The 14,205-nt window shown below is 34.6% G+C and overlaps 1 protein-coding gene across 5 annotated transcripts in view; it reads left to right on the top strand.

Moving 5' to 3' along the window:
* The window catches only part of asap1a (ArfGAP with SH3 domain, ankyrin repeat and PH domain 1a), a 74,515-nt gene that overhangs the window by 41,816 nt on the left and 18,494 nt on the right, over positions 1–14,205 (top strand). For 3 of the 5 annotated variants that reach the window (XM_048162640.1, XM_048162636.1, XM_048162638.1), the window contains 6 exons: positions 784–869; positions 2,555–2,630; positions 2,998–3,084; positions 6,575–6,583; positions 6,953–7,053; positions 9,068–9,137. In XM_048162640.1, coding sequence (XP_048018597.1) covers positions 784–869; positions 2,555–2,630; positions 2,998–3,084; positions 6,575–6,583; positions 6,953–7,053; positions 9,068–9,137 — 429 coding nt within the window. The remainder of the gene's footprint in view (positions 1–783; positions 870–2,554; positions 2,631–2,997; positions 3,085–6,574; positions 6,584–6,952; positions 7,054–9,067; positions 9,138–14,205) is intronic. The other 2 variants (XM_048162641.1, XM_048162637.1) reach the window with 1 other exon arrangement.

The following is a 14,205-nucleotide window of genomic DNA, read 5'->3' as shown; positions in this document are numbered from 1 at the left end:
TTGTGAAAGGCCAGGAGATTTTTAGATGTGTTCATATTTTTCACCCAGCAGCAAGTTTTGAAGTTGCTGGTTGAGACACCATGGCATGGCAGTGTCTTAGCTCATGAATATTAATTAGGCTGTTCTGACGTTGCTAGGTAACATTACTGAACCATCCATTCACATAACCTGATTAATATTCCTGAGTCAAGCCTTTGCAACAGTGGGCTTTGTATATTCAGGTGCTGAATATGCTTGAGTATAGACATAGCAAGAGATCAGACCAGCTTTATGTGTGATCAAGCGTTTTACATGATATTTTGCTGTTTTTATAAATATTGTACACATATTTTCCAAGATGCTGGAGATCACGACATATGGTCGTCTTTGAGATGCGAACAAAAATAATTATATCCACAATTTAATATTGAATTACATAGTACAAACCATTTTTAATCATAAAATAGGTTCCAAGGCTCACTTCAATCAGATAAAACTGCTTTTATTTTGATTTCATAATCAAAACCATTTACAAAGAAACTTATAATACAAGCCAATAAGTCTATATTATAAAGTATATAATAACAATTGATGCAGGCTGTAGTGGTCTCCACCATATTTCCGTTTAAACCAGATGTGTTAGGGTGGAGCATTTAAACACAATTCTTATAGTTGAGACACTTTAACCACTTCAAAGCAAGTTTGTCCGTGTGTGTGTGTTTAGAAGGGTGCAGCATCTCAGATGTAATTTCCTATTAACACAACAATGTCTCTATGCACTTTATTGTCTGTGGTTCCCAACAGTACCTGATCAAAGTGAATGAGATTAAGACCAAGAAGGGAGTGGATCTCCTCCAGAATCTCATCAAGTATTATCATGCACAGTGCAAGTGAGTGTCCCAGAATCCTATTTTCTCAATGATGTAAGGTCTGTTATTGTAATTCCTGAGAAATGTCTCATATATTAGTAAAGATATCAGCATTTAGGGTGTAAAATGGATATGTATTATCTTAAAAGAGTTTGAAATTGAGTTATTAAATGTACACTTTTTTTTTTTTAATTAATTAATAATTTTATTCAGCTGGGAATGCATTCAGTTGATCAAAAGTGACAATAAAGACATGTATAATGTTACAAAAAATTCTATTTCAAATAAATGCTGTTATCTTGAACTTTGTATTCATCAAAGAATCCTGAAACAAAGGCATCACAGCCAGGTTACACAAAAATACTTTATTATTATTAATTATTATTAGTATTATTATACTTAATATTATTACGAGATGTTTCTTGAGCACCAAATCAACATAATCCTGGAGGATCATGTGACACTGAACCCTGGAGTGAAAATTCAGCTTTTCAATCACAGGGATAAATTACATTTTAAAATGTGTTCAAATAGAAAAGACTTATTTTAAAATGTAATAATATTTCAAGATATTACTGTTTTTCTGTATTTTTGATCAAATAAATAGTACCTTAGTGAGCCGTGAGCTAGAGCTCGATTCTTAAATGACAATAATGATTCGCCTGTGTCTATTAAACCTTTGACAAAATCTCTCCGGAACATTCAAATCTGTGCTGCCACAAACAGTCTTTTCAACCACACAATATCATTATCATTATTTCATTATTTCAAGTATTCATCACAGAGGAACTGGGATAAAAGTTTATAGTTTGGATATAAACATTGATGTCTACAGAAGAATAGAAGTAAATAGAGTAAATACATTTTCAAAATAATAAAATAATAATAAAAGAGTAAATCACCTTTTTAAAGTAACATGGAACTTCAAATAATGATTGTATCGATGGTGACAATTGACTGTTAAAAAATGTATTTGTTATTGAATCATTCATTCAAGAGATGTGTTCAAAAAACACTGATTCATCCAGTAATGAAACAAGTGAAGTATTTATGATAGGGCTGTCAAACGATTATTCGCGATTAATCACATAAAAAATAAAAGTTTGAGTTTGCATAATATATGTGTGAGTAATGTGTGTAAATAATATGTATATATAAATACACACAAATTAATGTATATATTTAAGAGAAATATGTTATTTATGTACAAAAAAATTATTTATATATAATATAAATTATATAAAAATATAAATAAATACATATACTTGTAAATATTTCTCAAATATATACATGGATGTGTTTGTATTTATATATACATAATAATTACACACAGTACACCCACATATATTAGGCAAACTCAAACTTTTATTTTGTATGCGATTAATCGTGATTAATCGTTTGACAGCCCTAATTTATGAGTGAGTCATTGAATCATTCATTCAAACAGATTTTTTTTTTAAATTATTAATTCAGATTAATTAAACATTTTAAATAGTCTGCAACAATTAATATTTGTCAGAGTATATTACATGATATTTTGTTTAGTTTAAATTTATCCAGAATCGTGCAGCTCTAACGTGAGGGTAAATTACTTATTTTGAAAACATAAAAAATCTTACTGACCCCAAACTTTTAAACAGTAGTGTACATAATGTTGAACAAATGCATGACAACCTTTCATTTGTGTTTCTTATATTTTCTCTCAGTTTTTTCCAGGATGGCTTGAAAACTGCTGACAAGTTGAAGCAGTATATCGAGAAATTAGCAGCTGATCTCTATAATGTTAGTAAACCTTTACATTTGTACTTCTTTAGGTCTGTTTTATAGTTTTCTCTTGTGTTGTTAGTTCTATAACTATGCAGCTCTTCTTGTGAGAACATCATTTTTACATTAAATATGTTATCATGAGACATTAGCATTATTAATATGTGAGTCTATGAGAGTGAAATATCATCTCATATTCAGTCAGGAAAAAGTAAAGCTAAAAATCTGCTGTTCCTTTAAAAAAGTAATAAAGGTTCACTAGCAGTGCCTCCTCAAGAGAGTGTTTACTCTTTTAAAGACATCTTGAAATTAGGAAATAGCAGTCTGTTTGTTTCATATTGTTCATTTTGCCCCATATTGTAACACAGTAAATCTGTACTGTCAGATAAAACAGACCCAGGATGAGGAGAAAAAACAGCTTACCGCTCTCAGAGACCTCATCAAGTCGTCCTTACAACTAGACCAGAAAGAGGTAGGTATATCACCAGAGGATGTATCCTCTACCTTTAATCCAACCCTTTTGTCTTTGTTTGACTGATCACAGATGGTAATCTATCAGAATAGTGCCATCCCTTCCATATACAGTACATCATGCAATTCGTATTCAGCATTAAAGGTGCTGTATGCGATTTCTCAAAATCGTTGTTGAACACTGTTGATATTTGAAATCAACCCAAACAAACCCACCCATCTCTTCATTAATCCGCCTCCAAAACTCACACTCCAATCCTAACCACCCATCTCCGAGTCGGTCTCGAACCCCAGCCTGATCGCTAGGGGTGTAAGAAAATATCGATACACGTGAATATTGCGGTATTATGTTTGGCGATACTGTATCGATTCTCAAAAACTCTGTATCGATATTTATTTATTTACATCCCAGGTTCGTGGGTTTGTGTTCGGTTTAAACCACAGACTGTATAAAACCCAATCGCTAGATGTCAGCATTATCTCAGAACGTAAACTGACACGGAGCCGGAGAAGCGCGAGGTGCATTACTAGCGTTAGCATTAGCAAATCCAGCTCACAAGACGATAGAATTATTCCGCTCCTCCTGCGGTATATAGAGCTGAAGTGTGTGGACTCATTTTGGCTTCAACTATAAAGAACCCACTAAGGAGATCAACAAGAGTCAGTTGTTTGCAAAATATGCCATGTTATAATTGAATCTGAGAGCTCACTTAACATCCCGACGCGATCCGCGCTGCTGAGAGGCATTTAGATAGAATGTAGTAACGTTATGTACTGCACGTTTTCCTCAGTAACAAAATAAACACAAAACAAAAAATGACAGCGGTGACAGCATAAATATGTTTGCACCAGCTCTGTTCAGCACTTCAGTGAAAGCACTTTATACATTACTGCTTTAAACTAAAGCAAGCAGCTTTACAGTATTAAATAAAAAACAGACATTCAGTCATGAAATGGACTATGCACTAGTTGTTAAATAGTTTAGAAATTAAAAACTGCTATACTGTGAACCTTTAAAACCTATACACATAAAGAATCCTGCAGTACTTTACTATTTTCCCTTAGATTGCACAAAATAGTGATTAGTGATATAAATGCAAATGATACTGTAATGATTAAATAAAATAAAGTTGTTTGTAAGGTTTTATGCATATGGTGAAGTGTTCTTTATGACCATTTTTTCTAAAAAAAAATCAAGAAATGTCGCAATATATCGCCTTTCTTACAGTATTGCAATATATCGTAACCCCTGTATCGTGATACGTATCATATCGCCAGATTCTTGGCAATACACAGCCCTACTGATCGCTGCTGGCATGCAAGGTGAATACACTACCAATTAGGGCTGCACGATTAATTGTAATTGAATCGAAATCGCGATTTGGCTTAGTGCGATTATGACATCGCAAAGGCTGCGATTTTTAATTATATAAATATGTACACAGCGTGTTAGTGAAGAGCTGCTCTGTGATCAGTAGTAAATGACGCTCCATCTGAGAGCACTGCGTTAGAAAAAGCAACACGTGTCAAATATGCAAACTTTACAAACATGAGAAGCCTTTATGAACTTCTTTTCTAACAAAAGACAACATTTAATGTGCTTTTACTCCAAACTCACTTCATAACGTCAGTTGAGTGTTTGAAATAACATTTTGATTAGCATTGGATTAAATATACTTTATTATTACGGAAATACCCGAGAAGGCTTGAAGAAAACAACATATAAACCATGTATTGTTGTAGTCGTCTGTTTATTTTATTCATGTTTAAATCGATCAAAGCATTTCTACCTTCTTTTTATTCAGTCACAGCGATAGCATGATGCCCATTGGGGATTTCCTGGAACAGCGTTTGTTATATTGCGTATATTTGGAGTATTTGGAGTATCTGCTCAAGGGCGCCCTCCAGCGTCCAGTATGAAACAGACATGTTTAGCGCCAAGTAAAGCTTACTCAATCCTATTCAGGGTAAAAATAGGAAAAATAATTACTCTCTCTAAAGAACTTTGAGGGAAACATATATACGGTATGTTTTTCTCCAGCGTACATAAGTGTACAGGTTTTTTTTTTTTCCACAGTGGATGCATAAGAGGCATGTAGTTCATATTAAATACATGGACTCCATTTTTGATTTTGCATACCTCCTGACAAAAATAAAGAAATTATTGAGACAGATTGTTGCATGTTAACAGGTTACCCCACATTTTGTCATACAAGTTTTAAATATTATTTTCTAATTATTATAGTTATTTATAATTAAATACTATTGCTAAATACTTAATTAATGAAAGTTATTACAACAGTAATATTTCATATTTGGTTTAATATTTTTATTTAGCAATAATGATAATAATAATAATAAATTATTAGTCAAAATAATATATTAGCACACAATTTTGGGCCAAATTGTGCAGCCTTACAAACAAGCAAAACAAGCCTGGTATCGTTTATAAAAAATTAAATAAAAAATCATATGTTTTATAAAAATCACATTTTAAATCGCAAATCGCAATTTTAACCAGAAAAATCGCAATTCGATTTTTTTCTCCAAATCGTGCAGCCCTACTACCAATGATGCTAAACACTGCATTCTCTAGTGGTCATCAGTGTGCAGTAGTTTAACTGAGAAACTCTCACTATCTGGCCACTATTAGACATGCAGTGCGAGTGGATGTCTGTTTATCACAGCTGACGTGCAACAAAATGCTTCACGAAAAATAAAGCACAGATGATGAATGAACGACAAGGAAGCACAGCAGGAATCAAAGCAGCCTCTGTGTCTGTTTTCAGGCCTTCCCACTTAGCTCTCTCCAGCTTTTCTAATATAAAAAGCGCTTGCCCAGTCATAAACCTTCATTGCAGTGATATTCTTTTGATTTCTTTTGTATTGTCCCGCCTCTCGTTCTGTAGTTTTTTTTTTTTTCCCCTTACTTTCAAATCTCCCTCTTGCTCATTCTCTCTCTTCGACTGTCATACGCCCCCTAATGCTGATTGGTTAGACGTTTGTTGTTGGACTCGGCCCGACTAACTTCCAAACAGTGTATTTGAAATAATACTGAGTCCACCTTTAAAGATATGAATGAGTCTAGATGAGTGAATATGCTTTTCATGTCCCGTTTGACCTGACATTTACCGCCTCTGAGAGACTGTGAAGTAGGTTTTCAGTGTTTGTGCGCGAGCGTACATGTTCTCATGAGAGAGAGGAAACATGGACGTGAGGGTCAGACAGTGACAACACAAGCTCTTTTGTAGAGCCCAGCGTTTGATCTTTTATGTGTTTTGTTTGGAGTTGATGTCCATTTGAACTGGACGTTTCTGGTCTCGGTTGAATAACAATGCCCAGCGTTGTATTATCCTCAGACACTGCTGTGAATATTGTAACTCTAGGTTTGCTCTGATTTTTATTCAGCGCACACTGCAATAATAATAATCTGACATCTGCATTTCTGACTCCTTTCCTCCTCTTTCTCTTTCGCTGCCTTCCAACTGAAGTCTAGGAGAGTAAGTTCATAAAAGTAACATTTAATGTTGCCAGACTGCTTTTTTACTTATCTGATTTTATTATTTATTCACTGTGTGTGGAAATGTCTAAGAGCACTACTGAAAATGCTTTTTTTTTTCTAATTTAATACAATAGAATTACTCATTTTGTTATCATATTGTGGTTACATTGGGTGCTAGAATAAAATACTAAATATTCTTCCTTCATTTTACATCAAAATGTTCCTAAAACTTTTTGTTTCTTTTCAGGTTTAATGAAGTGTAGTCTCAGACTGTTTTTCCGCTTTATGATAAGGTTTTATTTGCATGGTTAATTTGCTCGGTACTGTTTATTCAATAGATATTGACTGTTTTTGTTGTGATGTGCAGGATTCTCAGAGCAAGCAGAGCGGTTACAGTATGCACCAGCTGCAGGGCAATAAGGAGTTTGGCTGTGAGAAGAAGGGCTATCTCTTCAAGAAGAGTGATGGGTGAGCTCACACACTGATGTGAAATGTACTCAGATGAGTAGTGTGACTTAATTGTGTCTTAATTGTGTCTAATGTAGTTGGCTACACTGTAATTAATTGATTCAACACCACATTGCTTTTTGATCACTGCTTCCTCCAGCTCTAGTGTCAAGTCACTCAAATACACACAGTATAAACAGCAGTTTATCTAACATATATAATACCAAACGTTTGGACTTTTTTTTCTTTTTCTTTTTTTTTTTCAGAAATATATTCGGCAAAGACACAGTAAATTAATCAAAAGTGACAGACATTTATAATGTTACAAAATAAATGGCTTTCAACACTGTGGCTAGTGGTTTTCCACTCAGCATTTTCACTGGCCACAATTTTGCTATTAGGAAATTACATTTTATATGATTAAAGTTGACTTTGGCATGCTTAAATTACTTGATTTTGAGTCATTTTACTTGATTTACAAGATTTAAAACCCTTTCAAACTTTCAAATGCAGATTGAACACCTATTTATTTGGGGGTTGCTGAATGCATGGACGTAATATTCTGACACATATTCAGTTTTTTACCCACCTGTTTACATCCACTTAAGCCATAACCGACTGTATTCACACAAGATACTCCACACGATGGCCATTTTGACATCTGTGGTTGCGTGTATTTGACTATTCAGGCGCAAGGAGAACTGATCGCGCGCGCGACAGAGAGAGAGAGAGCGCTTCTGTTGTGTGTCATTCAGCGCGATCCTGCCTTCACTAACAGCAAGTTAATTGATAAAGAATTGTGAATGAATTATAATTTTGTGATACGACGAGCTTGGCTACCTTTCATTTGGCTGTAGGCTGAAATTATATTCAACCTGCCAAAGTGGCTAGTGGGAGCGGATGTCTTACTCGCCATAGCTGAAATCTCCCTGCATTTGGCGGGTTGTCAGGTGTTAATGTCAAGCCCTGATGATAATGTTTCTTGATAACCAAATCAGCATATTAGAATGATTTCTGAAGGATCATGTGACACTGAAGACTGGAGTAATGATGCTGAAAATTCAGTTTTGCCATCACGGAAATAAATTATACTTTAAAATGCATAAAAATAGATAACGGTAGTTTTAAATTATAATAATATTTCACAATATTACTGTTTTTGTATTATTATTATTTATTTTATTTTTTATTTTTTTTTGTAAATGAGCCTTGATAAGCTTAAGAGACTTCTTTCAAAAACTTTAAGTCCGACTAACCTCAAATTTTTAGTGGTACTGTAGTTTATACATTTTTTAAAGCTGCTGTCCGCAACTTTTTTTTTTGTGTTCAAAATTTACAAAAATTATATAATGAGAATGTACAACATGAATCCATTTTCCAAACCGTGTTTTTGTCTTACCCTGAATCATTATGGTACACTTATAATAAGTGTTTATATTCGGACTATTTCAGACTGGACTGGTAGGACCCGCCGCAGAGTATCACAGTAACTGCGTGACTCGCCATAGACATACATGGAGAAAAGTAGCTCCGGCTTGAATGTTCCTCTGCAAGACGCGTGCAGTTCTGTTTATTAACCGCTAGAGGGCCAAAAATCGCGGACTGCAGCTTTAAATAATCTGGTTCCTGTTTGAAACACATACAAATTTGTTGTATGAAAAATATATCAAATAATATATTTTCTGTAGTTTATGGGAAATATAAGTTTATCAATAACTATAAACCAAAACATGCATCACTCCTATTGAGTAACAGCTTAATTCAGGCTACATTTTCAACCCTTTTTTTTTATTTTTATGAATTTTGTTCAATTTTTAAAACAACAAAATTGCACATTGTGAACAGGGCTGCACTGATTTCAATCCTTATTTAGTACCTTTTTTAATGGAAAGTGCCATTAACTACCTTCTGACTTTGAAAGAATGTGACAAAACGGAATTTTTATTCTTCTTAAATGAAATAATTCAAACTTTTTATTCTTTTGTTCCAATTATCAAGACATTCTAAGGGCAGGTGTAATGATTGTCTTTCACAGGATCCGTAAGGTGTGGCAGAGAAGGAAGTGCTCAGTGAAAAATGGCATCCTCACCATCTCCCATGCCACAGTAAGTACTTCACTAACCAGAGTGATACTGAGAGATATACTCATTTTGGTGAATAGCTTACAGAATAAGCTGATATATTCTAATATTCTATATCAAAATATGCTGATATTTGCTTTAAAAGGATGTTTGGTCTCATTTTATTAATACTTACCTATCAAATGTAATATTTTTAAGATTTTAAGTATAGCTATAGCTTTCAAACTGTTGTATATAAACAGTGAAGCAACACAGCTGCCGCAATTTAAAAAAAAAAATTATGATTTGTACTTTATTGATTTTCTTATTTGCAGACAGATGTGGTATAAACAATCAAGTATAGCAATTTAAACATTTTAAAGGGTTAGTTCACCCAAAAATAAAATTCTGTCATTAATTACTCACCCTCTTGTCGTTCCACACCCGTAAGACCTTCGTTCATCTTCGGAACACAAATGAAGATATTTTGATGAAATCCGAGAGGTATATGACTCATCCATAGACAGCAATTTAATTACCACTTTCAAGGTCTAGAAAGGTAGTAAAGACATTGTTAAAATAGTCCATGTGACTACAGTGGTTCAACCTTAATTTTATGAAGCAACGAGAATACTTTTTGTGCGCAAAAATAACGGCTTTATTCAACAATATCTTCTCTTTTGTGCCATTCTCATATGCTGTTTACGTTCAGCGCTTCCAGATTCTACGTCAGAACGGCAACTCATCATTTTTGGGTGAACTAACCCTTTAAGGCTTTTTGTTGCCTCACTTTAGCACTTTAAACTATCTCTCACCGTGTAAAGGTGAACATGGGGGATAGTGCTGTCCAGTTACCATAGAAACATGCGCCCGGTGCGATCTGACTCATACACTAATGATATTAGCATGAACGAGACCCAGCATGCTCCGAGCCCCAGGTGGTCGACGAGTTTTTCTGGTGTAATCTGCTGTAAGGATGCTGTGTGGACCGAATGCATTTTGCACTCTGTGGCAATGTGCTCATATTCCTGTCTGATAGTGTTTTAATGTGGTGCATTTTCTGCCATCACGTCTGTGTTTCATCAGTGCTGGTATTTTTGTATGTAGTCACATTGGGTTTAACAAAATGAACGTTTATTTTTTATTTATTTTTTATTCAGACCCAGAAAACTATGTTCATCATAGTTGTTACTTCCCAGCAAACACAAAATGTTCCCCTAACTTTAGTTTTGGTTAGTAATGATTATTTTTAGGTTATTCTTTTGCAACCAGAAAAAAACGTTCCCAGAATGTTGCAGGGTGGTCATTTTTTAAATGACCTAAAAATAACTTATACAGAACGTTCCCTAAATCTTATTTATTTTTATGTTTCCAAAAGATATGTTTACATTTACTAAAATATAGAAATTGGATAAATCAAAATGCATTTTAAGTTATAATATTAAGCAAGGGTTAAGCATAGAGTAATAAGAGACATTATAAATTTACGGGTTTGTTTCTTCATTTACTGCAAGCCTCTGATGTCTTCCACAGAAAGCCACGCGCTTGCAGAATTTAAAAAATAACTATCATTTAGATTTACTGGTTGACTGACTCATTCGTTTATCCTCTATATTGAATGATTACTTAAAATTAATATAGTTAAAGTTAATATAGCTATGAGAGTAAATATGAATTTGGAAGGATTTGACCTGCCTAAAGTCCAAAGTATAGTTCACTTTTTACGAGTACACGAGGGTCAGCGTACAGTGCGTGTGACGTGAATTTACTTGTTCGCACAGGTCGCACATGCGCATTCAATTTTTTTGGCAGTAATTATTCACAAGCTGGCAACCGTGCCCTGGGGGCGTCGATTCACAAGGTAGTTAAAGAAAAACTGCATAAACAGAACAGATCTAAACACATGCAAGCTACAGCAACAATGGAGGCCTACGTAGACAAGAGATTGTGTGAAGAGGTTAGAAAGTATTCTCATCTGTACAACTCTAGCATTAAAGAATACAAAGATTTTACACGGGTTGTAACTCATGGCAAGAGATTGCTCAAAACTGTGCATGTGTAGAACGCCTGTGTATGCGTACGAGTCAAATTAAGTATACTTTCCAAGGCTGTGCGTTCAACTGTGTAAAAAACATTTCCAGGGCTTAACCAAAGAGAACATGATGTTTATCGAGAAGTTTTTGTTTATGAACCAAAAAAAGAATGTCCCTCTGTACAAACTGTACACTTCAGTGGTAAAAAAATGAATGTAGCCTACTGATATCCTACTTTAAGTCAAATAATCGTTTATTGATTTGTTTATTCATCTTATATATCAAGGTTGATGTGTTCAGATAATTTTTATTAATAAACAATAGATAAAAACAAGATATTGTTTTTATAATACTGATTATAGGTGTCCATACAGATCCATTTTCCATGCCGCTTATACTATACTGGGTCACGGGTGTGCCAGATGATTACTGACGTACAGCAGGGTAATGATATCAGAGTAAAGAGGTTAGGGGAAAGTTATACAGGGGTGTGATTCTTCCGGATAAATCCGGAAATCCGGCTTTTCCGACCTGAAAATGATGCTCTCGTAAATCATGCAAAAAAGGGTTGCGGCGTTTGCGATGGGTCGAGTATTGGTAAACATAATGACCGCTCACCGCTGTCAACGTTTTTTGTGCCTCTGATTCATGTCGTCATGTCACTCCGCAAGTAGTCCAATCATTTGTCACGATTGAAGTTCAAAGTGTACGAGCACCGTTATGAATGCGCACACAGTGAGGAAAAAAAAAATCGCGCCGCATGATCTCGCAAAGCAACGCGCAGAGAGACCAGACAGACAGTGTACAGTGAGTTTTTGTGACAATTGTGAGGGAAATACACAATTTATTCCCATAAACTGTGTAGTCAGCCGTTCTCCCTCCCATCTGCACCGTGTGAACTGTGAACGCAGGCAGGTCAGTGAGTTACAGGGCGCTCCGTGTCTCCGTCCAGTTTAGGCTAGTAACTAATAGGCCTATGCTGTTATATAGTTTATAGGGGTGTGACGAGCGAGACTAAAATGTGACGAGATTTCTCGTCGAGGTGAAAAGTCGTCTCATGATGTTGCCATGACAGAGAGTTAGGATGATTAGGAAAGAATATGCCACCGCTGCGTTTACATTACGCCTCCACTGTCGTTTTGCTTTGTGTTTATATAAAAAACATTTAATTCAGTTGTATAACGGTCGCCGCCGCTCCATATTCACAGAGTACGCGCGTTCACGAAAGTGAAAGTAAACGCGATCTCAATACCCCGCATTTGAAAGCGGCTCCCTGATGAATGCAGATATCTCTCAATATGAAAGCTGTTTTAGGCTGGGCAGTGTAGTTGTAACCATCTCTTAGCTCTGTATCAAAGAAAAATTTGGTCTTATTTGCACTTTGAATATTGAGAGAGTGCGATTATGGTTGCATTTATTGTAAAGTGTTACCATAAAAATGAATAACAGTTTTCTCTTAATCTTATTAAGCACAAACAGTAAGGTTTCATTTGTTAACATTAGTTAATGCACTGTGAACTATCATGAACTAACAATGAATGACTATTTTTATTAACTAACATAAACAAAGATTAATAAATACTGCAGCAAAGATATTGCTCATTGTTAGTTGATGTTGGTTAATACATTAATGTTAATAAATGAGATCTTATTGTAAAGTTACCATTTTTATTTCTACTGTTTTTATTTCTATGATCAGTTTGTGGAAAGGAGTTCAGTTAGGAGGTCAAAGGTTGTAGAAGCCCATAAATCATGTACAGTAAGGTCTGAAGAGACTGAAATCATACAGAAGAGAAGTCAGTCAGTTGAGTTAGTGACAAAACCTTTTACGGTACTTGAGTATTGTTGTGTTTTACCGCATATGATAATTCATACTCAGAAAGTAGAACTGAAATGACATTCATTACAAGATGATTAGTTAAAACATTTCAAATACACCTGCAGAATATTTTTTCTAGTCATGTATTTCGCCATCTTGTCTCGTCTCGTCTCGTGAGATACCTGTCTCGTCACACCCCTAATAGTTTATATAGAATTAAGTTAGCATTAGCAGAGTTGTCTGTTTTGCAGCACTGAGCAGTTATTTTACATAACTTTATCATAAAAAAGTACAAAATCAAGCCACGCCCCTCCATAAGCCCCTCCCCCATAACAAAGCCCCGCCCCCATGGTAAGTGCACCGTATAGTTTCCTGCTTTTTTGTCCTTTGCCAATCACACCTATGGTTATAGTAACGTTATGGGAACATCAAAATAACGTTAGAATAACATTATACAAACCAAAAACTAACAATCTATTTCCGTTAAGAAAACTTTCCTGGCTAACCAAAAACAAACCTTAACAAAATAACCTTCTGGGAACCAAAAGCTAACGTTCTGGAAACGTTATAATAACGTTATGAGAACGTTAGATTAATGTTAGAATAATGTTATACAAACCAAAAACTAACGTTCTGGAAACATTATAATAACATCACGAGAACGTTAGAATAACGTTATACAAACCAAAAACTAATGTTCTGGGAACGTTATATTAATGTTATGAGAACGATAGATTAACGTTAGAATATCGATAAACAAACCATGTTATACAAACCAAAAACGAACGTTCTGGAAACATTATAATAACGTCACGAGAACGTTAGAATAACGTTATACAAACCAAAAATGAATGTTCTGGGAACATTATATTAATGTTATGAGAACGATAGATTAACGTTAGAATATCGGTAAACAAACCAAAAACATACGTTCTGGAAACGTTATATTAACGTTATGAGAACAATAGATTAACGTTAGAATAACGTTAAACAAACCAAAAACATACGTTCTAGGAACGTTATATTAATGTTATGAGAACGATAGATTAACGTTAGAATAACGTTATACAAACCAAAAACTAACGTTCTGGGAACATTATATTAACGTTATGAGAACAATAGATTAATGTTAGAATAACGTTAAACAAACCAAAAATGAACGTTCTGGAAACGTTATAATAACGTCATGAGAACATCAGAATAACGTTATACAAACCAAAAACTAACGTTCTGGGAACATTATATTAACGTTATGAGAATG

Source organism: Megalobrama amblycephala, linkage group LG17 (genome assembly GCF_018812025.1).
Source record: "Megalobrama amblycephala isolate DHTTF-2021 linkage group LG17, ASM1881202v1, whole genome shotgun sequence".
NCBI classification, from domain to species: domain Eukaryota; kingdom Metazoa; phylum Chordata; class Actinopteri; order Cypriniformes; family Xenocyprididae; genus Megalobrama; species Megalobrama amblycephala.
The sequence above is the reverse complement of the archived record's forward strand: the minus strand, read 5'-3'. Positions and strand labels throughout refer to the sequence as shown.